Source organism: Antennarius striatus, chromosome 23, assembly GCF_040054535.1.
Source record: "Antennarius striatus isolate MH-2024 chromosome 23, ASM4005453v1, whole genome shotgun sequence".
Taxonomy (NCBI): domain Eukaryota; kingdom Metazoa; phylum Chordata; class Actinopteri; order Lophiiformes; family Antennariidae; genus Antennarius; species Antennarius striatus.
Window position 1 is genome coordinate 11,941,605 of NC_090798.1, and position 26,720 is coordinate 11,968,324.

A 26,720-nucleotide genomic window follows, 5' to 3' on the forward strand; every position below is an offset into this window, starting at 1 on the left:
ATAGTTGGCAGACGGATCATGTGGGTATCAATCTGTGTGTCACTTAGACATGAAGCTATCGCGAGCATCTGGCTATCTTAGCCTTGCTTTGCTTAGCACAAAGACTGCAGACTGTCTTGTAATGCTAGCTGTGTCCCCCTGTTTGCCGTCTTTGTGCTAAGCTAAGCTAACTGCTGACAGTCTTATCGATTTGTCTCAGAATGTCGCTTAGATCAGGTTGGCGATTGTGGCTCAACCTCCGAGTCTCGTATCGGTTTACGGAAATGGTTTATCTCTACACCTCTCTTCTGTTGGTCTAACTAGAAGTCTATCCGGACAGCTCTGTTCGTGTCTTCACATCTCCATCAAGATTACTGATCGATTTGTAGCATTTTAGCGTTGTTTGTGGATGCTGACACGTGTAGATCACATGTCCAGGGAGCTCTCTCGAAAATACCTCCATTTGTGTATCATATGACTTATCCGCAGCAAAATAAAACCAACAGGAAGATAAATTGTTTGATTGGCACGCCTACATGACTGGTTTTCTGCTTTCTTTCATGCAGTCTCTAAACCTTGGTCTAAATAGTCTCAAAGGATTCATCTCACATTACCAGGCTGAGGTGACTCAGTTGGTTTTACCTTGTAACACAAGTCCGGTTTCTCCTAATTGGTTTGCTTCGCCTTCATACGTGGTATTCGGTTGGATGTCAGGTGATTACATGTCGGATTCATGGCCGTGTCACGCTGTATGCGTGTTGTAGGGGAGGACACAATTTGATCATTCAATCCACAAAAAGACCCTACTGGAATGCCAAGAGGGTCCAAAAGGTAAAGACAAAACCGAAGGACTTAGAGATGAAGAATCCAAGATGTGACTTCATCATGAACGTAAACAACGATAACCAAATTTAGTCATTGCAAAAAAAAAAAAAAAAAAATCGAAATAAGCAATTAGGTTTATAATGGGAATGTCACCAAAGTATTTTTTGTTTTTCTGCAACAATTAAGGCCAGAGAAGCGTTGAGGAAAAAGACCCGGTGAAACAATGCAACCTTTACCTCGCCTATGAAAAAATAACAAAAAAACTGGGCAAAGGATTAATTAGTTGATGCTCCTTTTGTTCTTTTACATAGCAATTTACAAAGGTGAATGTAAAAACACATGGAATACAAAAGAGTTAATGCTATTTACCCAAAATAAAGCCCGTCGCGGACACACTAGCCAATTACAGAAAAGCTGGAGCGTTGACCCTGCTCTCTTCCCTCAGCTCTGTCATTGAATAAACCGACCATGCACAGTAACTGGTGAGTTCATCTCAGCTAATCAATAGGAAGTATTGTAAAGTGTGCATTCGGAACAAAGGGGGTGAGGGGGTGGGGGGTGGGGATCAAATGATACTGTGGCACAGATTAGCCCATTAGACCTTGAGACTGAGAAGGAGAGGGAGGAAGAATAAAGAGAGGTGGAGGTGAGGGCGATACTGGAGATGGCCTTCGGTATGGCCCAGTGGCCTTGTTGGGGAATTCAATACAGCTATTGACAAAAGAAGGCTTCCTTTGTGGAGGAACCACATCCTTTGGGAAGCTTTATCCATTTCCTTATTAATGCTTTTATTAAAATCAAAGGTAGTGCAGAGAAGAATAGATAGCGTAAGAGTAATGGTCGGTCTTCAGCCTGGCCTCCTTGTTTGGATGGACTCCAAGGGTCAAATAGTTTCCAGTCTAGTGATGTACACTGAATGGAAAACACACTCCAGTTTTTGTGTTTTATGTACCTCTTGTTCAGCATGTATCCACACATTTGCTTCCTTTATCGTCTTCCTGTCAAGGTCTCCTCCACACGATACAACAAATCTTCTTTACAGCCCCCCCCCCCAAACCCTGTCATCTACAGATGTCCAAAATCAGTGCTCTGGGGGACTCCGCCCAGCCTCAGTCCTTCAACTCTAATTCTGATTTGTTGCAACCTCGGTCATTTTTTTTTTCTTGGCCTTTTGCAAAAATGTCAGTTCGGATGATGAGTTGGAGCAAAATTTGGCCAAAAGAAGAAACCTGTTAACTATGATGGATGTTTACAACAGTTTTTCCACCTGACTTTTGGTTGAAAGCCCATAGGACCCCCTGAAGTCTCACCTATGTCACCCCATTCCTTTTTTTTTCCACATGCCTCTCCTAAATTTTGAGTTTTACAGGTAAAAGCAATAGAAAATCTAAGACAAAAGTTTAAAAGGGGTCAAATACATTTCTCATTTCGACGCAAAACAAGGAGACATTTAATTTCACCTGACACACATACTAAAAATACTCAGTTTTTTTTTTTTAGGAGTATCATCTGTCTGTAAGCAACTAGTAATATGAATAAATGTATTACAAAAAAATTTCCACTGCATCTTATTACAAGTTTTTAAATGATTTTCCTTTTTTTTGTTGTTGTTTTTACAGAAACATTCAGGAGCCGTCATTTGTTTAGACTCCAATCTCGACTAAAGACCAATTCTGCCCAATGATAAAAATTGCAGGTGCACATTCCCCAGTGGGTCCCCTCCCACTTCACTCCCACTCTCCAACACACGTACTGCATTAAACACATACACATATGCTGTCTCCGTTATCTCTGCCCCCTCATTTGGTGGCAGGAGAAAGGAGGGAGGGGGGGGTGGAAGGAGATCATTTTTCAGCGTGATAATACTCCTCTTTCTCTGCCAGGAGATGGACTGAGTTAAGGGGCTGAAACCGGATAGGCCGAGCTCGCCATGTCCTTCCAGGGCGAGCGCCGTCATCTAACAACCCGGCCTGCTGTTTTATAGACCTACTGTACGCTTCTCTCAGCTGCATATTAGCCCTTGTGGGTATTTTCTACTCTTCGCTTCGAAGTCTGGAATTCACCCGCAGCTCATAATTGAGTAGAATTGAATGGAAGTACTTTATACTCATAGAAAGGCTTTTAAAAACATAACGCTAGCATTTAAGCGTTGGCTATTACTTCATAATTCAACTTTAAGGGGTTCGTGCAGCATGGCTTTTATTAGCTTAAAGTTAGCCACTGGTTCTAATCACTGATCCTAGTGTTCTTATAAACTAAAGGAATGCTCCGAAATATGTTTTCCCGTAAACAACAGCTATAGTGAAAACTGTAGCAGGTTTGCTAAATAGATTAGCTGGTTTTTTTCTCGAGGTGGTAACCTATGCATTGTGAGTTTCTATCATCTCTTAAACCCTGTGTGAAACAATGTGTGGCATATTTTTGCAGAAAATTTTTTCGCAGTTGGGTTTCCTCTTAAAGCGCGCCGCGAGACGTCGACGCGTCAGGTGTCGTGCTCTGATTCGATTTTGGTAAAACCTGCATCCGTGTTTCTTTTTGTGCGCTTTCAGTGCCTCTTAGCTTCGCACAATGAGCACACCTCTGATACCTGTCATCACGAATATAGACGATCAAAGCAGATCGTCGTTAGCCGTGTGGCTCAAATGTAGCATAGCCACCCAGGCTTGGTTTTCCTCCGGCTCTGCCTCGATTGTATTCACGCGGAATGAGATTACTTCTCATGCCGTGGGCGGTTTTGAGCAATTTTTCACTTCATCTTTAACATTTTATCTTTTTGTGCCCACTTTCTTCTACTTACAACTTTTTTTTTTTTTTTTTCCCATTGCTTTTTCCCTTGTAGCTTCTTTTCCCTTCACAAATCCACCTTTTGGATTGGTGACAGTGTCACCCACACGTTCCCTTTCTGCTCACTTCTGCTTCTTTTTGCTTCTCGCCCGGCGTCGTGTTAACGCTAACTGGTAGCTTCCTACCCGCTGCCGCCGAAAACGACCTATGAAACGTCGCGGTGCGTCCCATAGGACGACGGTGACGCCGCAAGACGATTGACATCCCATTGAATTGGCGCTACACCTCGTAGCTCGGGGGAGAAGGAAAGCGAAACACCAAGGAAGGAGGGGGTGATGGGAAAAATTGTCATCCTTGATTCAGTCGGTGTAGGTGTCTGCAGCAAATAGCAATATTCCCCAGGGAGAACCCCCCCCCCCGTCCAATGCATAATGTATTAAACTGGGCATGTACACATATGCAAGATGACAAACCACAGGGGAGGTAACAAAAGAAGTGGGTTGCGTTTAAGTACAGATGCAGACAGCTTTTAATCTGTCGATGCCACCCACCACATCACAGGCGCCACCCTTTGGGGTTTTTACCGTATATAGGGCAACCCCCCACCCCCCCACCTGCAACATCCAGATATTCCCATGCTGCATCCGGGCTGTCATCGACGCACATTCAATACCTTTGGATTACACCTTTTTCTTTTTTCTTTTTTTTGTTGCTTCAGTTAGATTCTACTATCTGGTGGGAAAGTGAAAATTACCTTGAGTGTTTTCCGGCTGGCGCTAGCATATGTGATTATTAACGTGTTGGTTTTTTTTGGGCCCGAGCGAGATATGATGAATAATTCTCAACCGGCACAAATAAAATGAGAAAGATGCATACGCATGAAATCACATTTTAATTTTTTTTCCATTTAAATCATTTTGTTTTGTTCTTCATTATGTAAGTAAACGGCACAGCGCTGCGCTTTAATAGGCATTAATTCATGCTTTTTTTTTTTCTTTTTTTTTTTGCCCCTCAGATATTACACTGCAGCAGAAACGACACTCACAGGAATACAGAAGAGAGAGAATTGACTCAGGTTTATTTCCAAATGTGTTCTGCGTGGGGAAAACAAATCACTGCAAATGTAAATGACGAAGTTTTGATAGAATCGAAAGGGGGAAAAAAAAGGCTTCACACAAGGACGCAGTGAGAGCGAGCTCCAATTTCCTCTGTTTTTGTCTGGTTATGGTGGGAAATTGAAAAATGTTCATCCTTCCTACTTTTGTCCAATTTTTCATGCAGCCTTCATGACAAAGAGAAAAGGAATTTTCTTAGCGCTTTAGCAATAAACAATCTGCCGATTTATGAAAATTGTGTTACCAGCTTTCTTCTGCTTTTTTCTTATTATGAGATTAAAAGTAAATTGGTGTTTTTCAGCCTCCAACAAATTCATAGTGAGTGTATCTAGAAATGTCCTGGTGTGACTTGTCTTTATTCTGCAATGTGTCAGCTGGTTTCATTAATAGGACTACAGTAAGAATATCCTCAAGGTTCCATTCAGTTGGACTCAAAGACAGGTTTACTATTCACTGCAAGAAAATCTATCGTCGGTTTGATGTGAAAGAAGTCATTGTTGTTATGAAAACCCCTGGTGGCTGAATAGAATGAAGTATTCGCATGGGTAATATTCAAAATAGTTGAAATGATGTTGAAATAATATTTTATATTAAAGACTGTTGACAACCTCTGCTAGATTAAAACTTACATCTAAATTATGTTTAAAAAAAAGTCATCAAAACAGATAATTATTGTAAAAAAAATAAATAAAAAAATCCCAGAATTCCCAGTGGTTATAAATACACCCCGCCTGTAAATTGAGAAAGTCTTCGGAGATGTTTGTTGACAAGCAAAACTAGTCAAATATGTTTTTTTTTTTTTTTGGAAGCTTTACAGAAACAGATTTATCACCAAGTAAATGCAGGATAATAAAAACATCCACCGTTTGTGTTACTTTAAAGTTATTTTACTGTGGGTTTATTCAAGTTAATAATTCCACGGGGACCGTTTTCAAGTTCTGATACGGCATTTTAACTGTGACAGAACAAAAGTAAGCATTTTTTTATCTGAGGTGCATTTACTTCACTATAAGTTTGAAATGCTTCCTCCGACTGCGTCGTTATGTTCTTTAAAAGCCAAGACGGCATGAAATATACAAATTTACAAAAACGCTGTTTTGCACCATTTTGCATATTCTTTCACTGCTGTGGGATATTTTCCAAAAACAAATTGTTCTCAGTAATTGTCTGTATGCTGACGAAGGTTCTATTTACGGTTCTAACATCTTTTCTTCATATTTTTGATCGGTGTAAACCTAACAAACAATAAAACAAAGCCGAAAAAACCCCCCACATCTTTCTTGTAGAAAGAAAACTGCACCTCTGTTCTTATTGACAATTTCCTAGTGTCAAATGTGCAATTAGTGCCACCAACCCACTGATGCCAAATTGCCCCCTTCCAGTAAGTGTGCTTTTGTTTCAGTGTTAGGTCTCTAACCCCTGTATTTCATTGTTTTCTTAGTCTGAACACCGATTAACCTCCGTTTCCTGCGAGGTTTGGATTAGCGTGGTTGCGCAGCAGTTTGTCTCAGTTGGCCGTGCTAAACTTAGCCAAGCTTTCCCCTCCGGTGCGCTGTTAAGCAATTCCGTTTGATGATGTGTGGTAAAAGAAGAGAGGAAAAGACCTCCTTCCCCTCCGCAGAAGACAAAAAACCGGTCTGTTGTTTCTTTTCTCTGACCTCAATTACGCTCAGGTCACATGTTACGATAGGACGGCGTTGAGTCATGCTTGCTTGTGGGAGTTGTGTTCCAGTGAAACTGAGTGTATGTGCGATTGTGATGATTGTAGGCCAGGAGGCGGCGTGCAGTAGGTGGGAGCTGAGGTGCATTAGTCTACGTGGAGATGTTCCCTCGAGTGATGCCGCCACAGGTGGGTGGTTTACAGGACTAAAGGAGGAAGGGGGCAGGGGGGGGGTAAAAGTAAAGGAAGGAGAATAACAGTCAAATGTGAGCTTAACGAAACCCAGCCTGCTGTCAAGAACCGGCTGTCAACGCCGCCGACTCACCTCTGGTTTGTGCAAAACGCCACGTCGCTGAAAGGAAACAGGACATGCTGCAGTGTTTACACAAAGGGAAAGAAATTTAGGAAATGACTAATATGGTTTTTTTCAATTCAGCACAAAAAAAAAAGAAAAAAAAGAAATGATTCCAAAAAGTTCTTTAAGTTTCCTTTTAGTACCTTTCCTCGCGCCCCACGGAAAGGGAATGGGCTTGAAGGTAAACTGACAAAGTTCTGTTAACGGTTGAAACCAGCAAAACACCACTCCTCACATTGACTCCTCCATGGGTTTGACATTTTTATGAACTACCAATATAAATGCTGTTATTCTCTCATGCCGACTTTGAAAAGGAACTCTGTTAGCTGGTGGCCTGGCATGCACACTACAACGTTTTCAATTATTTCAACTTTCGAAGAATGACAACTGTTGTCATTTTTGTTTTTTCTACAAATACAGTACAGATATTTTATTTACGGGGGTTGCAGGGCGTGGCCACTGACCATTGCCACCCCCTTAATGTTGGAGGACAGGAGGCGAGCTTGTTCAATCGGACCCCATGGACGATGCCTGGTTAGGGCAAGTTGGGCAGACTCTAGACTCTCGATAGTCTTGCTGTAGTGGCTAAAGGTTAATCTAATCTAATCCAGCTAAAATTTCCCTCAGGATAGTGGCTGCTTGTATCTTACAGACTCACTGTTCTTATTACATTATTCTAAAGTTTTAAATGCGACTCTTGAAAAGTTTTTCATGACATAATCAGGGGTAAAATAAGTATTAATGATGATAAGACTAAAACATCAACACTTTAACTGAAAGATTATTGAATTGACCAAACATTTCCGTCAACTATTCCCTTTTTAAAACGGAATACTATTGACTAATTATACAAACATTTGACACAAGAGTTTAGGAAATAGCTTACAGAATTAACGCTTAATTTGACCCAAGAAACTAATGCTGTAATTTGTACACTAAAGTGGTTTTAAACATAAGACCTTGATAGGAGACTTCCTCATTTTTCATCTTGCCACGACTGTGCTTAATGAATTGAAGCGGTGATTAATTAAAGCAAAGTGCTTGTTGGATGCAAAGACACTTCACCCCCTTGTTCCGAGTGTGTGAATCATGCCTTTATGGAGTAATGGCCACGTACTTTGTATTTGTTACTCGTATATACGCAAACATGATGTCATAGTTGAGTTGGGGTGAGATAGGAGGGTAGGGAAGGAGGGTTTGGGTAATTTATTAACTTTCACAGTTATGGGTTAAAGGTAGCACAGCACTGCTGCCTTGTAAAGCCTGCTGTCTTTTCAGTTCCATCACATGGAATCTGCATAAAGCCTCTAATAAAACGACAGATCAAGCCTTCGCCCTGTGAGAAGGCCCCGTCTTCTGAACTAATTTGTTAACATTGAAGAGCTAATTTCCCCTTAGGCATCACTGGCAGCTTGATTGACGGTTTTAAAACTTGCGTTCGCACATTGGCGTCCGGCAGAGAAAAAAAAAAAAAACCCCTCATCAATCTTTTTTTTTTTTTTTTCCCCCCTCTCTCTGCAGGAATTTGCAAGCTGCATGGTGCGTTGCCAATTAATGCGTTCAAATTTGTGTCAGCGAATGCAAAAGTCGGAAGTAAAAAACAACAACAAATGGCTCCATCATTTGCGGGCTTTGAATGCATATCTGTGTCCTGTCATAATGAGTAATGCTAATTAAACCCAGCAGCATCATTGGTCAATGTGTCAGAAGCCATCAAGTCGATTCGAGAAGTTTATTACGACCGTTTCCCGCAGTCCGCTCATGAATTTATCATCACAGAGGTAGGAAATCATCCAACTGTGCTCCTCAAATGAAATGACTTATTTAGTCAAAGCGGTAAAATTTCAGAAGTCACCTTTGCAAAGCAAGCAAGGGAGAATAAACCGACTGGAAGCTACAAATTCATCTCATAAAGCGCTAACATTGTTTTATTAATGGCGCTCTCCTATGTGGAGTTCTTTAACGGTGAAGTTCCTGGATAATTTTGCACTCTGCATAAAAGCCTTTGAGATTTTTGTTCGCCCGTGGCCATGTGTAAACGTAATTTACTTGCGAGAACAATTTGCCTGAACTGTTTCTCACTTCAAGATAAATAATCCCTCATGCATTATTGAAAAAATTCTTATCCCCCCTCGAGTTGCCAACCGCAAGGTTTCTCCCCTTCCTTTGCGCGTTATGACTCATTTTGATCCCTGGGATAAAAAAAAAACCTCCAAAAAAACGCATTTGTCGCAAACCAGGAAGTGGGTGTGACAGGCTTCCTGTTGGTCTAATTAAATAACAGCATCTAGATTCATGCGCTAATTAATCACCAGCTCTGGGGGCCGGACCCATCCCAGCGATTCTCGACGGAAAAAACTGACATCTGATCTGTCGAATCAGCTCCCTCGCCGTCTCCTCAGCTCCGTTCCATCTATCTCGCATTAATCCAATGAAGTCAGGGTTTATTTGAATGCACCCCCCTACCCCCACCCCCACACACACCCTCCTCTCCCTCCATTTCTGTCTGTCACACACATTAAGTTTCCATCTTACGTTATCTCCTGCAGAATCTGAGCCTCCGATTTTTATTTTTTTTATCCCGCTCTCACAGAACATTCTTAGATTTTTTTATTTTTATTCCGGGAACAACATTCGGCATGTTGCTTGACTTTTCCAGCTGCCTAATTGCAGGAGAGCATTATTATTTATTTGAAAATTATTCATTGTGTGCGAGCTAACGTCGAAACGCCTGAAAATGATCTGAAAAGCCTCTCTTGTGGAGAGCTGTCACAAAACCCCCGACGTGTGTTTATCGGAGCGGCGGTGGCTCATTTAATCAGACTCGTTGGTAATTATGCGCGGTGATTTGACCTTAACTCCTTCTCAGCGACACGTTTTTTCCTTGAGAGTTGAAATGACATACAAGCTCGGCCCCAAGGCCTCTGTTTTGTTGCTAATGATGACTTTTAAATGTCATTGTTACTCCGCTCCGTCTGCACTTCAACGCCCGGCGGTTCAGGGAAGGTAACGGCACTTCACTTTGTATCATTGACCCAAAAAGGAGAATATTTATCCCTTTGCTCGCAATTAAATCTACCATGGAGGTTAAACCAATCAAGACATAACAAAAGCTCGTATAATAGAAGCCTTTTTCAGAGCTTTTTTTTTGCTGCTTTTCAAAAGCTCTGCAGGAGAGTGTTGTTTTCCAAACCAACATTTTTTCCTCTCTGACCTTTCCGTTGCCCTTTTTGTTGAGTAATTGCATTTTAGTAAATATTTATTTTCCGATTCTGTCACTTGCGAACATCATGATTGAAAATATTATTCTGCAGTGTGAAAGTCACGGCCCCCGATCCGGCACGACCATTTCCCCTCAAACTCCTGTCCCTTCCTGTTTTTTCCCCTTATTCAGCAGCGCTCTTGTCAGGGGGAATTATCAAGGGAGGAGAAAACGGGATCCGTGTTGCATATAGATACTCTTTTTAAGTATGAATTGGATATAACACGGAATGTCCGATAAGAGGACGGGCTTTTGAGTATTTAATTCCAAAGATGTGTGCAGGTGGATGCGGGAGTGGGGCCCGGATACCAGCTGTGGTATCCAAGGAATATGAGCCCTATCCATCGCCGCCGATAGGCACAAGTGTAATTACACTACAGTCGTTGACTAGCGGGGTAATCGGAGAAGTCGCTGGCGTGCATTTACTTGCTTACATTAGGGAAATTGCTGGTGCCTACGTTGACGCCATCATACATACACGCTGCTCCATGTTTTTTAATGCTTCCTTTGGGAACGCCAATGTGAGTTGTGCTCTACCCTCTGCAGGATTTCAAGCTTAGAAGAATTTTTGTTTTGTTTTGTTTTGCTTTGCACAGAAGTTAAATAAATCAAATGACAAACTTTTTTTTTTTTTTTGCTATAGGAACAATTTTTGGTGCCTTCCTTTTTTTTTCTTTCTACACCTTGAGTGAAAGATCTTAAAAATAAAGAGGCGGAACACAAAAGCATGAAAATCAATAATAGCAGCAAAATTGTCCGTTTCCAGACACGTTGACAAAAAAAACCCCCCATTGTCTGAATTCACCTATGCTATCAATTTTTTATTTTTTTTCCCCATTTTCCCTGCAGTGTTCCATTTCAAAGACATCCGGTGATATCCAGACCAGCGCTTTTTAAAGGGGTGGAATAAATCTTCTCATTAAAAAGGAAGATAATTGATGGCTTTCATCACCAGAATGTGTACAATTATTTCAAACTGTGATGTTTCAATTGCAAGTGTGCTTTGGCGCTGCTGAGGTTTGACTGATATGTGAGCCCAAATTAATGGAACGATAATGAGGGGCTTCTTTTATTGTTTTTTTTTTTTTTTTGCTTCACTGCAGGTCTTTTTTGTCTTTTTTGTCTTCTTTTTTTTAATGTCATAGAGACATCAGATTTGGCATATCTTCTTTTTCGTGCCAGATGCTAGGTTTCTCCTTGACTCACAGGAACTGGTCATTTAAATTAAAATTTTTTTTGTTGAATCAACGTTCTTCCATTGCACCTAAAGGAAAATTAACCATTTGAGAAAACTGTGGTTTTAAAATGACATTTGAATGCATGTTCAATAAGAGTGAAAAGATTATTTCCCCAAAGGGGATATTAAAAGTGTCTGTCTTCTTCTGTCTGTCCTCCTTGTGGAACGTTTTCACGGCACGTCGTCTGGCTGCGGCGTCTCTCCGGTCTGAGAGGATGTTTACAGAAGTCCATAACCGCCGCGGACCTCCTACAGTCAGTCAGGCCAGTGTTTGCGTTTGTCGCTCATTTTTTATTCTTGTTGTAAACACACAACTCCTCTGGTCTAGTTGTGCACATGCCCCCCTCCTATAGCGAGTGTGACCCTCTGTATACATCTATGGATGCAGTGTGTGTGTGTGTGTGTGTGTGCATTGATATCCAGGAAAGGGAAACCGCCGCCCTTACCCATCAGTCCGTTTTCTGCCCAGCGCATCTTTTGCGAACATTTCTCTTTAGACGACTTTTGACTCGCCGCCTCTTTTCCACACGTTGCTCAAACGAAGCGGATTGTGTCACCTGAAAATGGAGCGCCTGAAGCGCCTGTCATTATTTCTAGATTCCATTCTGGAGGGTAATTTACAGGCACTCTGCTCTGATTTCCTCGTCCCTGCTTTCTCAGTCTAATTTCTCAGTTGGGTGCTCGTGTAATGAAGGTTTATTTTCTCACAACAGAATCCAAACAGCGTGGATATTTCCTTATGTTTGATCTGTGTCAATCTCGCGCTCTCTATGACTATAACTCTCGGCTTCCCAAGCGCCCCTTTTGGTACCGTCCTCCCACTCCGAACCGCCAGCTAGCATCCCGTCCGCCTACGTGCTCTCGACCGGCGTGAAAGTCATGCCTTTTGATTCCGAGTCCTCGCATTCTCCTCTGAGAGTAGCACGGGTTTCATTTCGCAAAGTCTGCTGCAAAAAAAGAGAAATGGAAATTACTAACACGTATCTCCGGTTTCTCCTGTGTCCCACCCTTCCACAGCCTTCAGTCGAGCACCCATCCCCATGGCGGTGGTGAGGAGGGAGCTGTCGTGCGAGAGCTACCCCATCGAGCTGCGATGCCCGGGCACGGACGTCATCATGATCGAGAGCGCCAACTACGGTCGCACCGACGACAAAATCTGCGACGCGGACCCGGCACAGATGGAGAACACGCGGTGTTACCTGCCAGATGCGTACAAGATTATGTCTCAAAGGTAAGGATACACCAGGGTTAAGGTCAAGCTAACACATCCATAACAAACATTAACTTTTTTGCCTTATTATATTCATTAGATGACCTTATTCATGCTCCCTAGGCAGTACATAAATGGAAAAAGTCATATCAGACACTTTAATGTATAAATATTACAAATCATGTCTTTAACTGATACTGCGAAGATGCGGCCACGGCGTCGTCTTTCAGTATGTTGGCGACGTAAATGCAAGACGTGAGCGTTTGAAATATTTACGGCTGCGCCTGAGGAGAGCGACACGGAGTTCAACCAATTAGTCAAAGTGAAATAAGTCCGTTATGTTTACGAGAGGGAATATCGAGTGAAACATCGAGCAGGCCCGTTGGAATAACTGAATATTTCCACGTGTACACGCAGCCCAGACACACTTTTACGCTGTTAAGTAATTGACTCAGAGAGATTTGTTTGTTAGGAGAATCTTGAAAACATAATCTGCAGAGATGCTATAATTCACACCTGAGGTCTGCTGAAATGGAATTAAATGCGCCTCTCCTCCATACGTGCTTTTCTCATTGAAACTTTTTCATTCCTGTTATAGAGAAAATTATATTGGAATAGTCTTGGAAAAAGGCTCTTACCAGAAATGGGCAATGTTCGCTGGATGTATAGGCTCGTAATGGATTTCTGACATTTAGCCAGGACAAAAACGGGTTTTGTAAACGGGTGTTAAAGAGTGGAGTGAATAAACTGTAAGTATCATCCATCACGGCTCTTTTGTCGACTCCATGCTGCTCTTAGGAGGGATGGACAGGTTTGAATTGTTTCTCCGCGTTTACGTCTGTTTACCTCCTTTTATATCCAAAGCCTTAGATCCACATCGCGCCAACCCCAACCCTCGGAGAATACTAATGGCCTCTTGGGCTTTATCAAACAATTGCCCTTGGCTTTTTAGTGTGGTGCCACAGAGTTTAGACAATCAGTGGCGTGAAAAGCAACGGATGGTAAAAAAAGAAGCAGTTGAACGCACGCTGTCGGATAATTGACGCACCCTGTCGATGCCTTGTTCCACAGCTGTCCACTCAGATGAAACCCCCCCCCAGGAACGAGACAAAAGGGTTCCACCGCCCATCAGGAAGGCAAAGCTAACACTGTAAATGTGGTTGCAGTGAGTTCTGGTTACGTGTTGGAGTTTGGGTCGTAGAGTAATGATCCGTACCAGTTCCCATGGGAATCTGCTACAAAAGTTTTCCCTAATCCTGCCGACAAACGGACACGAGTGAGAATATAACCTCCTTGATTGACATGGTTTTGATTTTGCGTCTAGTGGTTTGTTGCATTCAATCGTAAGAGCATGCATTCAGTACACTAAAGCATTGGGAAACGCCATTAAAAAGATTGAGGACTAATCTAATCCGATTGCCGCCGTGTTTTCCCCAACTTCAATCTCAATTTCGCAAAGGTAACCTGGTTAAGTTGTAACAACCCGATCTTTGCCTTTAAAATCTAATTGGCAATCCTTATGAATGTGCTGATGGTATTTTCCTCTTGTGGGATCCCTGTCCCCCTTTCTTTTTTTTCCTCCCTACCCCCCCTTTTTGCCTGTTATACCACCTGCCTCTCCTGCTGGCGCTGGTTAAGTCGTCGTGACTGGACGAGCTCCGTCGTTAGCATTCACATCCCGTTTTGAAAGATGAGCCACGCCGCTTGCCAGCTTAGTCCGCGTTGCCAGCCTCACATCCATCACCGGGCAAATTCCCGACCATGTCGCCGGCTCCCACTAGCTGTTAATATACATTTAGACGTCTCAATCCCCCCCATGTGCTCCCCCAGCCCCTGAGAATGTCCCATTGATATTCAGCCATCAAACCCAAGTGCTACCTTTTCCAGCTTAGCACCCTTAGGAAGGCGTACACTGTGCTACTTTTGCAAGGTGTTTGGTTCCATTATAGTCTCCTAAGTGAGAGCTGTACCTGAGTGATAGCGCGCCACTGAGCCCGCGAGTGCTCTAATGCATCTCAAAATGAAGGTTGTCTCGCACCACGCTGCGAGGGGATGAAATGAATGGCTCTTTCACTAGCCGCTGCTCTCTTTGTGCTCTGAACATTAAGGCTCTGCAGAATCCGCAGCCTCTGGGTAAACATAGGCGCCCATAGGTGGTGTCGTTTTGCAAGCGCCGCGGGGGCTAATGATACTGTAACCGAAAAGATGCTAGCGAGGATTAATTTAGCTTCGTTCGAGGCTATTAGCGATGCCTGCACGCACCTTGTGAGTTTAGGAAATGATCTCTCGAGGTTTGCTGTTTGTCAAAAACACCTCAGTCGGAGAAAGATGCGGTCTCCGGAGAAGTCGGGCACTTGTGCTATCAAACAATAGTGACCCTTTTCTCATCAGGGAAGTGTCAGTGTCTAGCTCATCCTTTTTTTTTTTGTGTGTGTGTGTGTGTGTTCCCCTTTTCCTCTCCCCGAGGCGATGTGGCCTTCACGGCCAGTAATTACAGGCTATATCAAAGCTATATATCACCTTATATCTCAGTAGACCTCGGCAGACACCTAACGGGACAGCTGATAGCATTGTGGCTTTCTTGTGCATGACCCCTGAAGGAGAAAAGCAGGTCGAGAAAGAGCAACCTTATACATACAATACACCCTCCGCGGATAGATTCACATTTTGTCTTCAGATTCTTCTTTTTTCTTTCCCATCACTTTTTTTTTTTTTTCCTTCCTCGGGTCTCTGTGGGATTGTTTCCACTGTATGTCATTTCAAGGAGCAAGAAAGAAACCAAACATACTCTCCGTCTTCCGGCATTTTTCGCATTGACGCCCGCGACACTTAACGACGAAGGTTAATAGATATGGCCGTTTGATGAGTCTCGTGAGGACGATGAAGCTAAATTAGCCCAACCTGTGATTTGAACTTGCCGGCCTCGTGACAGCTGACATTTCACCACTTAATGACGTTTACGCGGGAAACGAATGTTTCTAGGCCATTATTTACTTCGCCACACTTAAGGTTGGAATGCAAGAGACAAATGACTCCCCTCTTGTCAGATGAAAACAATCTCTGACGAAGGGGGGGTAGAATGATTGAGGGATAAAGAGGCGGGGGGGGGAGCAGATGGGAGGATCCCTCCATCTCTGCATGATGATCTTTCCCATACGTTCCTCTTTTCATTATCCTTGGCTTTTGACCCTATTTTAGAGTTTGAAGGATTTGATGAGATGTTTGTTTTAGCGGGGAGAGCAGGATTAACCGAAGAATAGGTTCTGAAACCCATCTTCATTTAAATCCCCCCTCATCTCAGACAGGATGTTGGGGGGTTTTCTGTCAAGAAAAAAAAAATTATGAGACCTATCACCAAAAAATGCCATTTACAAAAGCTTACCTTGTAATTCCGAACAGCTTAAACTCGTCCCGACTCGCCCTCAACTCTGAGGGTGGTAAAGCATAATAGAGATCATGGCCACCGTCTTTAGACGCATATTTTCTGGTTTTGTAATGATTTCCCGCTTTTTAAAACAAAAAAACTCCAACTCTAATTTAACTGGATGAATTAACGCTCGACTTGTATATTTGATGTGCAAATATCACGCAGCTCATGTGTAAATTAAAGCTTCTATTTGGCAGATTGTAATGAAAGCTCTGTCGTTTGTAATAATATGGAATGATCGACTGTCGCTGCTACGTTTAGCGATGCACGACACCAAAGTAGACGTCCGACAAAGTGGAAATGGATAAATGTTGTTGATGCAATTATTTGTTGTGCACGTCACAATTACCGACTTGACAGCAAACTGTTTGCTGCCAGCTTTATAAAGCAAAAGATTATTATTAAAAGCTTTGACAGGAAAAATATGATTAAGAAGATACATACATCATTTTCTTTAAAGAATAGTCATAAGTAATAGTAATAAGTTCTTGGAACAAATGCTAGAATTCAAACTGGATCTATCTATCACGTACCATTTGGATGACATTACCCTGTCTGGGTTTTGCAACACCTCTTGTCTTCAGCTGTACTCCTCTTCGAGAAGAACCTGCCGCATTTAATTTGGGCCAATTAGTTGCTGTAAATTTCAAGCTGGCGGCCTGTTCAGTCACCCCGGGTCTCCAGACGTGGCTGTGCAAGACTCCGCGGTGATTAGGTGGTGGTAGTGGGGGGGGGGGGGGGAGTGTGGGTTGGCAAATGGGAAATGTTTAAGGACGTCTACCCATTATGAATCGGTTTGGTGTCTCTCAGGAGATGGAGATGAAAGAGGGAGGATTGACTCGCGCCAGCCAGCGCTTGGAATCGACCGTAACTGTGTCCGGTTTTTTTTGGATTTCTGAGGCAGAATGCCCCCATAAGACTTTCTTATGCCCCCATCAGTTGAACGCTTTGCCAACGGATCCAAAAGTTGGGAAGTTCTCAAAGAAAATGTTAGTATCATATCGCCCTCAGGATGCCTCCGTCTGGCCTTCGGGTCTTTTGGTTTCAGATTAATAGCCGTCACAGTGGCGGCTCACTAAACACGGGGTTTAGGGTCAGTCCATTTGTCAACGAGGGGGAGTGAGTTTCACTCGGAGGAGTGCAAATCGTAAAGAAAGGCCTAATTCAGACCGGAGCAGGTGGTTAGTCAGAGTGCAGGGAGGCGGATAGGCTTTTCCCGTCCCACTATCTGATATTTGCCCTTCTCTACCCTCCATAGTCTTTCATCCCTGTTCTGTTATTTTTCCTGCCTCTCCTTTTTTTTTTCATTTTTTAATTGGCAGGTGGGAGTAGGCAACATACACATTTGATGTCTCCTGCTCTGTCTCTTCCCTCTGCTCTGAAGCGCCAGATCAATTTTTTTTTTCCAACTCTCCAACGTAGAGAGGCCACGCAACTCCCGCTGACCTTTAGAAACTTTCTTGGCCATTCATCATCTCTTCCAGAAGATAAAAACAACATCCTTTGATGTTGATTCATGGCTCGTTTGCGTTGAAAAGTTTCAGAACTTCCTGTGGATCTTTCATCACCACGTTGCCATAAAAAGAACATTTTCTCGTTGGTTGTATTTCATATCAACATCTGCAATTCTAGGGATCCAGGAAATGAGTTGAGGGACATGGTGTGATGGGATTGCACGTGAGATGTTGTCCAGTTTATATTACCTGCTTTCTGAAAGAATAGTTGGTTTAGTTAGTAGGGAAAACAGAAAACAAGATAAAGTTTCAGTTTTATGCAAAAATGATTAGGTGTTTGTATTTTTGCCATTTGCTTTATCGTTTAGTCCAAATGTGTCAAACTCAAGGCCCCGGGGGCCAAATAGCCCGCCACGAGAGCATAAAAGGTCAAAGTGTTTAAACATGTCAAAAATGTGCCTTGATCAAAACTACATTTCCCACAATGCAATAAAAAAGCCTATTTTAGCATTGATTTTAACCGTGTAACTGTAATATTTGTAACTTGAATAAGTTTTTGGTCGCTGATGTCTGACTTTCTCTGGCATCTACTCACAGTTCAATTAACTTTAAACACATTTGTAGCAAAGATTCTGATTCTGATGTATACACCGTGTTGTGCACCTATGCTAACTCGTTTTAAACTCGACAAGCCTTTTGGGATTTGTAGTTCAAGGAGAACCATTTGAAAAGTCTCTTTTGCCATCCTTGGGTTGTTTGTTCCCACCTGTCTTCTGTCCATATCCTCATCCAGAATCCACCATCTGCGTGAGTCGTCACCTCCTCTTCTAAGTAGCTGGCAAAGCTCTCGTTGTATTCATTTAAATGTTTTTTATAATGCATTTGAAATAATGCCATAATATAATGCAACAGTAATATATTTGTTTAAATCCACGTGGCAGTTTCTGTTTTGAAGAAGACACCAGCTGTAGTCGGCCATGTAAACAGGATTATTGTACAATTTTCTGTTTTAGCCATCTTGTAAACGTCTTTTTCTGCTTCAGTTTTGCTGTTTGGCATCGCTGGTGTTGTTGCTGCATATGAAATTAGGCATATCTAATTGAATCAAAACTCATCAATCGCCAAGCATGAAAATATAATTTATTTAATTCCACCTCAGAATCGTATGCAGCTGAATGAAAAATTTGCAGGTACTCCTTTAGTAGCTCTGACTTTGGTTTGGTTTCAAAAGAGTGGTTGTTGCCTTGTTAATCGATCTCTAAATCAGTAGTTCTTGAAAGAGGATGAAGGTTTGAAAAATTGTAAAAAGCCAAATAACACCTGCAAACTTTACCCGGCAGAATAAACACTTCAAAAGCGACAGAAATTAAACTTTTAGCCTCTGAAATAAAGGTTTTAGTCGTCTTTGATGGAAGGATTTGTCAGAAAGGCAGCTGCTTTCCTCCAAAACAATCTTACATCATCAACCTGAACTGCTGTGTGTGACCTTAAGGATGAATAGAAGAGCGGAGAACATTAATTAACGCTGGATCCTGACCAATCCCGTTGGCTTATCAAGAGATTTAATGGAGCAGTGAAGTCACGCTGCTTTGCCTGGTTTATAAAAATGTCTCGCGTCTGCCTGCGTCCCATCCATTAATGAGAATGTACATATGAAAAATGTTTATGAATCGGAATTCACTTGAATGTCATTGACTTCAGAATTTAATTAAACCATCTGTGCATCATTTTTTTGTCGAGATCATCAGTGATTCATGGCATCTGAAATAACTTAGATGAATCCTCATTATTTACTCTTGGTGTTGCGACACAGAATCATTTGTAAACTCTCTGCAGCTCTTTTGCTGCGCTTTCAAGAGGCTTGAAAAGATGTTATTCTGTCTCTTTTCTTTCCCTGGAACAACTCCGGATTCCAAGAGTTTGTCATGGATGTTTAAAGTTCAACGCCTCTTGTCTTTAGGCAAAGGCTGTTTGGCGTTGGCCTACAGCGTCGCTTGAAAGAAGCTCATCTTGGATTGTTTAGGCTGTAATGACGCACTGGAAGGACGGATGGCTCCAACTGCGTGGCTAGGAAATCCTCCAATCATTGCTCATTCCAGAATTAAATCTGTTCCTCTGTCCTTTCCATTACTGGCCAACTGGCGCACACGTCACTTCCCCTACGGGATTAGATAGTGTAAAGAGATGTTTATTATCCCTTTGTGTTTTGTCTTATACTTTGTGTTGTGCTGCCTGAGTTTTACTGCGTGTGTTGTACTGCCTGTGTTGTACTGCCTGTTGTACTGCCCGTTGTCCTGCCTGTTGTACTGCCTGCGTTGTCCTGCCTGTTGTCCTGCCTGTGTCGTACTGCCTGTGTTGTACTACCTGTGTTGTACTGCCAGTCGACTGCCTGTTGTACTGCCTGTTGACCGTGGGTCTGAGAGGACTACAATTTCACTTGTCCTGTATGTCGTGTATACATGGTACATTTGACATTAAGTACATCTGACTTTGACTTTGACTAACTGGATCCCTTTCGGAGTTCCTCTTCCAACGTCTTTACTTCTTTTTTTTACTTTCTCTTCTGTTAGTGTCCCTGTCACTTACCCTTTAACCTTGGCAAGACGATGTTAGGGCAGAGATAAGCTAGTTTTCTTACCCCCTTTGTGACTGACGACCTTGAACAACTAGCACCTGTTTGACAAGTCGTACTTCCCCACACTTTTACGTTGAGGATGTCAAGCAACGAAAAGAGAACTTTGAAAGAGTCAAACTTTCCTGGAATCTTGATGGATCACTGTTATCTTTCTTATTTAAAGCGAATGTAAACTTTAAATAATTAAAATGCAAATGAAGTGCAACCGTGCCCCTGTTTGATCATCACCTGGACCCTCCTGTGTGTTTGTTGGGAGTAGAAAGCTAAAATAATCACACTCCTGTTTAAGCTTTGAAACTGATGGCACTCACAGAATCAATGTTTCATAGAACGGCTGCATAATTCTCTTTGATCTAACTCAAGCAGCTGAATATTCATGGAGTTTGTACCTCTTAAACTCTATACATATCCCATAATCCATATAGAAATACTAAGTGGGCTCCTTTTCTTTAGGGATACCGTTCGCCTTGTGTGACTTAATAGTTTCAATGACAAAGTATTCATAGTAATACATTTAGAGTTAGTTATCATTAAGGAGTCGTTACATTTAGTTAACATTACATTGAGTTACATTTATTAGTTACTTCTGGCCCTTGGATTACAGCCATTATACTGATGTTTCCCCTCGATGTAAAATAAGTTTGACACCCCTGGTCTAGAGTGTTTTTTTCTGCTGTTTTCAAAAGCTAATTATATGACTCTATTTTCTGACTGGAACATGCCAATATTGCACAGTGGGAGAGCTCCCACTTGGCCTCTGCTGTTCTTATACATGAGACTTAACTCCATCATTGTTCCCTTCTGTAGTGTATTTTTCAGTGAACTACAGTTCGTGGCCTTACATACTTTCTGTTTACCATTCAAAAGTCCTCGGTGGAATTGAGAGAGATGCTTACCTAGCTTAGTGGCATTCGCCACCAACGGTGTTTTTTGTACACACATTATACTTTAAATTAAAACCCTGATTCTTCAAATGACGTCCTCCATCCGACCTCAAATAAAGAGAAAGTTTTGTAACTAAAAGCAATTAAAAAGTTAACAAACTCAAAAAACAAAAAAAAGGCTAACCGGTAGTTTGGTTTTTTTCTGTATTCTGTCAAGTTCCTGAACAGTCATAAAACAGCAATTCTGTCTGTCTCGTGTAAAAAATGGGAAGCATTTCTCTCCGCTAATTCTCTCTTCCGACTATCCTTCATCTGGTTTTTTGACTCAAACGACAGGACAATAAAACAGCTGAAAACTTTTATCGCGGCTCTACCTGCGTCACAGTTGGGGGAGGGGTGGGTGGATGAGGACGTACAAATAAAGACTCGTCGAAGGGAAGGACTGAGTCTGTTTTTGCGGGGGTTTTTTTTTTTTTTTTTGAAGGATGACGGGCAAAGCCTCGCGGCAGAGATGAAAGATTGTCTTCCTTTTTTTCGCCTCCTGACGCTGTCGCCGCACAATCGCCGTCCTCGTGTCACCTTGAAAAGTTGAATTGACTTTACATCAGCTGTTCTGTGATACTGTTGCTTAAGAGGCTTTCCACCCGCAGCTCGGACATCTGTCGCTGTTTGATTAGAATTTTGAATTTGCCTTTGCCAGGAACTTGATCTGACTCGTCTCGTTTTTTTGTTGTTGTTTTTTTTAAAGTCTTGTTGACTCAAACCCGAAACCCGCTGCTCAGTCTACCCTCTGCTGTCATCTTATTATTTTGGTGCCCAAATGTCTGCTTGTTCTGCTCGGCCTGTGGCTTTTTCTCATGAAGTATAACAACAATGCATCTTATTTCAGCAATAAAACGGCCAACATCTATTAATTATTCAGGTATTAAAGCAGTGTAGTTGACGTATTCCACTGTATTGTTGGATTTTTCTGTGTAAAGTCTAATTTAAATACAGGAAATACTGCTTGGTTTTAACTGCTGACTAAACAAAAGTTATTCTTCTCAAAGTATTACTTTGTGATCCCACTCTTGGCTCCTCTGAACTTCCAACCAAAAGCAATTCTGATAATATCTGACCTGTAGAAATGGAGGCAACACTTTAAAAAAAAAGATTCCTTTCAACAAATTCTTCAATGACCCATGACAAAAACATTTCCTCGGAGGTCTGTCGCGCCCCATTAGCAACCGCGGCCACGCGGCTCCGTCTCAACTTGAAATAGGAAAAAAAAAAAAAATCAGGGTCGAGCTTTAAGTTGGCTCGCCTACCCTCTAATCCTCCTTCATGAGGCTGACTTTTGTGTCACAACACATACCAGAAATGATGGAATTTGAGGATGACATATTTTATGTTTGCTACAGCGGCACAACAAAGTGCATTCCAAAAATCTGTCATTTTTCAAAGTGTTCCTTCTGCTGCAAACAAACGTTGACACCGAATTCATCCATAGTTGGGAAACAAGCCAAGCAGAAACAAGCAGACAAGATGACACACTCTAGACTTTGTTTTCCACCCCAATGTGACTCCCCCTGCCCCCCAGGGCTGAGTCTCTGCAGACCTGTTGGGATGGAAGAAGAGTTAAAAGACAGCTAAATGTCTTGGCTTCCCTTGACAAATTCGACGGGACAGTGGTGCAGCGTGGGGTGAAATGCAAGGAGTGCCTTGTCGCCTCTGCGAGTACAGGATGGGGACAGAACTCTATCTGTCTTGGTACATCCTGTCCCCACCTTTTCACCTCATTTGCACTCCCGAGTCTGTCAAACAAAAGCTGGGAATAAATCTGTCACACAAAATGTTCCTGATTCAAAACTATAGAAGCCTTTAATACAAGAATGAGTCTGGAATATTTCTACTTTTTAAAACTAAAGACTTCTTGTCAATCAAAGCATGCAAGCAAATGCAGAGATATTTTACTGATGAGGATGATGATGATGAGGAGGAGGAGGATGGCTGCTACGTATCTTTACCAGGACAGTAATCCTTCGCGTATTTGTGCTTCAAGATTCACGCCTTTACCACATCGCGGATTTTTAGTAGGTAGTCACGTGATACCGTACGCGGATGTATTAAAGAAACACTTGCAAGCGCTTTAAACAGTCTATCAGAGTGTGGGAAAAGGTAATAGAGATAGAAAGTGGTTTAATATCAGGATGTGGAGGGTGCGTAAACAAATGGTTTGTTGCTATTTCGCGGAATTTCGTTTTTTGCGGATGGTTCCTGTAACAAATTAACCACAAATAACAAGGGATTACTGTACAGTAGTAATGATGTGCATGGATTATATTCTGTAGGTCAGGCCACACAGTGCATGTAAAGGATAACTAATTTTATAGCTGTTGAGATGCATCATTAGACGAGTAACATTACGAACTTTGATCCCAGGACGTCGCCCGAGCCCCTAGACGCCCTTACATTTTTAGCGATGACCCTCCTTCACTGTCTTGAGATCATGTTGTTGTGGTGCAGTTGCTTTCTCCGGCCTTAAGGCAGCAATGTGTTGGCGATGCGCCAGGACCACACCTCATAATAAGACCAACACCCCCTCCCCTTGGAGGCAACGATGGAAGCGTTTGCTACTTGAAGAATTCGGGTTGGAGTCAGAAAAATGACAGCTGCGTCAGAAGATATCGCCCGATGTCTTAATGTGATTGTCTGAGATGTTTCATTCCATTTTTATTCTCGTTGCTAAACCCCCCTAAATACCAAAGTAGAAATCGCAGAAGACATTTGGTGTGACTTTCTGAGAATCAACGCGTCTTTAAAGTTTCCTCGGGAGCATACCGATCCAGTTAGGGTTGTCTGTCCAGCAGCACAACTTTTAATTGTGCAAACTATCAAAAAAAAAAAAGTACACAATCTACTTCAGTTTGAGACTTTAAAAAGTCTATTTATTGACACAGAAACAATTGATCCATCAAAGCACGCTCCGACCAGAATGAAAGATAAGGAGAAAAACGATTAGCCGCATCCCTGATAAGCACCTGACGTCCAACGGATGGCGTTTTAATCGTGTCCAGGGGGTTTATGATGAGCAGATCGCCGTCCGACTATCAGTATGAATGATGCATGTTCTATGGAGAACCTTGTTCCTTCTCAAGTAAATTACTTTCGTCTCAGACTTAAGCTGCGACTGACAGCCCCCCCCCCCAGGCCGTATTGACACATGAGACGAGAGAGAGTTCAGTCAAGAAGCGAAGCTCTTAATCCCGACTCTGCTTCCTTCAGGACAATTTCTTAAGACCCGCGGCGATCCCCTGCATGCCGATGCGTGTCTGGACCTTCGCCGAGAGCCGAGGTTACTCATAACCCCCTTTGCTTGTCTTTCATTATTGAGATGCGAACGCAGAAGGTCACTGGGGTGGGGGGAGGCGGCTCCCATCGATCGGTCAACAGGGGGAATATTTGATTGCCACTCCGACTGCTTCTCCTCGTCCTTATCTTTGGGGAAACAAGAGGTAGAACAAAAACAGAAAAGAAAAAAAAAGGGGCAAGTAAGCAAATGATTGGTTTCCTTTTCAAAACCTGCGAGGTCACGCTCAGCCAGCTTCTGATTTTGAAACAAAAATTGATCAGAAGAGGTTTATTTATGACTAAGACATGTAATTATTTCGCTTTAATTAGAAAGTACGTGCTTCCAAACGCGGAGCGCTGTGTGACCGTGACCGTTCAGCGGAGCAATGCGGTTTTTAGGCTTTGAAAGAAAAAAGAAAAAAAAAAGGGGGGGCTTTGAAGAAGAAGAAAAGTGCTGGAAGCACATCCTGGCTTTAAGTCGGACATTGGAAGTTACCATGGTGACGGCGACTGGAAATGAAAAATGTGTGCTTAAAGGCAGGCCTTGGTGTTTGTGTGTGGCGATCTTTGTGCTGGGGGGAAGTGAGAGGGGGAGAAGCGATTGGGTGGTGGTGGGGGGGGGTTTCGGTGATACAGTGCACTTATTGATTTGTGTGTAGATTATAAATACAGTGAATGCTTTTCTATTGGAGGGTTTTTTTGTGAACACTTTTTATTCTATAGTCGGATAAACCTCAAAAACGTCCGTATTTTTCCAAACAGAGATTAGATGATGGCCCAAGCAAAGCCCCCCCCCCCTCCCCCAAGATATCCTTTGATGCCTACCGGTTGCTTTGTGACTGGGCTGCGTTTTCTGCTTCCTCGCCGTCAGACGGCTGGCGCACCGTTGGGTATCTGAGCGACAAATCTGGCGCTCGCAGAGATGGGCTTAGGATCACCGTTGGAGGGGTTCAGGAGGTTAACTCTGGTCAGCAATCCAATGGGTCGCTGGAATATCTCAGGATGGATTCCTATACGCCCCAAAAAGATTGTCACGCGCTCCAATCATCCACGGGCTTTGCCATCCTGCACCACAATCATCATATATCTTCCTCATGTGACACTTTAATATTCACAAACCAACCCCCCCCCCCCTTTAGTTTTACATGTTTTGCCCTCGATTGAGGTTTGTTCGGCAGGCTGCGGGTCCCAAGGGGCAGTCACACCGGAAGATAAATCAAAGCGTCAGCAGGAAGATGTGGCGCCGCATCTTTTGTCGGCAAGAATAGAAAAATTCATCCCAGATATCGTAAATCGTTATAGGAGGGGGCGGACCCCCGGCGAATGAGCCTCACCCATCGAACAAATCCATTCATGAAGTTATTGCATATTTCAATCCCGCCCCTCTCCTCTGGAGAGACCCTCCTGTTGTCGAGATTTACATTCGTAGAGATTAGACCCGTCTGGTCTCCAATAGTGATGAATCCAAATTATTTTATCAGGCTTATATATCTTTATCAGCAGGTAAAGGTTCCTTGCTTTCCCGATTAGAGCCTTTTTCTTGTCATCGTAACAGATTTCATGTCATAATTAGTTTCTGTCCCGAAGCTGTCGGCAATAACGTTGTTTTTCACTCCTCATAACTTTGAGAATCATCTTTCTCAAAACGCAAAAACCACTTACGTAGAAAATTAAGTTCAGATCAGGTTCCAAGTTGAGGGCTTGATTGAGGTTCCTAAACAGTTTAGCAAAGCAGAAGTCTCAACAAGCCAACAATGTCGGCCATCATAACCGAGTTAAACACCCCCTGCGCTCATTGTATTGTTGATTATGAACTTCAGCTGCACACAAACACCAATTTATCGCTTCTGAATGAGAGAAGACGGGTGAGGTTTCAACATAAGACTGGGTGTTTTCACGTATAATGATGTCATAAAAAAACAAACCTGTTTCCTGTCGTTCATTCGTTGGTGTTAAAGACGTGATTCTCATCCGTATTGAAAAATGTACTGTCAGTGAACAGAAGCGGTGGATTCCATTCCCTCACAGAAAACACTCAGGCGATGCATTATTTATCCGTTCCTACTAATATCGACGCTTGGATTCGCAAATGAAATCGACTTTTCTGTAGTTAGTGGTGCACCACAGTCAGAACATATGTTTCCTAGCAGCCGAGGAAATGTCTGAGGACTCCATCTTTGCTCAGATGCCAGATTCCTACGCCTGTCCTCTCAGAAGACCCTCGTCTGAAGCCGAGATTAGCTTCAAGTGTTGACGCCCATGTGAACGAGTCGAGTGTTGGTGACAAAGAACAATTTGGGCTACAAGTTATCTTGTCTTTTAAAGGATGGTTGTCCAGAGTTCATTTTACCTCAGGAAAGTAGTGCATCCCTGGGATGCGCTTCAAGAAAAATTTGTGCATCCCAACCTGACGTTTATGGATCCCAAACGTAATAACAGTATATACAGTAGAAACAGTACGCAAGGATTGAGTTTAGCCAATAGTATAATATAAAACCTAAATGAACCTAAATTATTTTATTAGTAAAGAGGTACAATGATAAGAGTAAAATGATTAGGAGTA

At 42.5% G+C, this 26,720-nt stretch overlaps 1 protein-coding gene across 2 annotated transcripts in view; it reads left to right on the forward strand.

Moving 5' to 3' along the window:
- The window catches only part of LOC137590367 (adhesion G protein-coupled receptor L3-like), a 178,839-nt gene that overhangs the window by 59,954 nt on the left and 92,165 nt on the right, over window positions 1–26,720 (forward strand). For both annotated transcript variants that reach the window (XM_068307945.1, XM_068307946.1), the window contains exon 4: window positions 12,235–12,448. In XM_068307945.1, coding sequence (XP_068164046.1) covers window positions 12,235–12,448 — 214 coding nt within the window. The remainder of the gene's footprint in view (window positions 1–12,234; window positions 12,449–26,720) is intronic.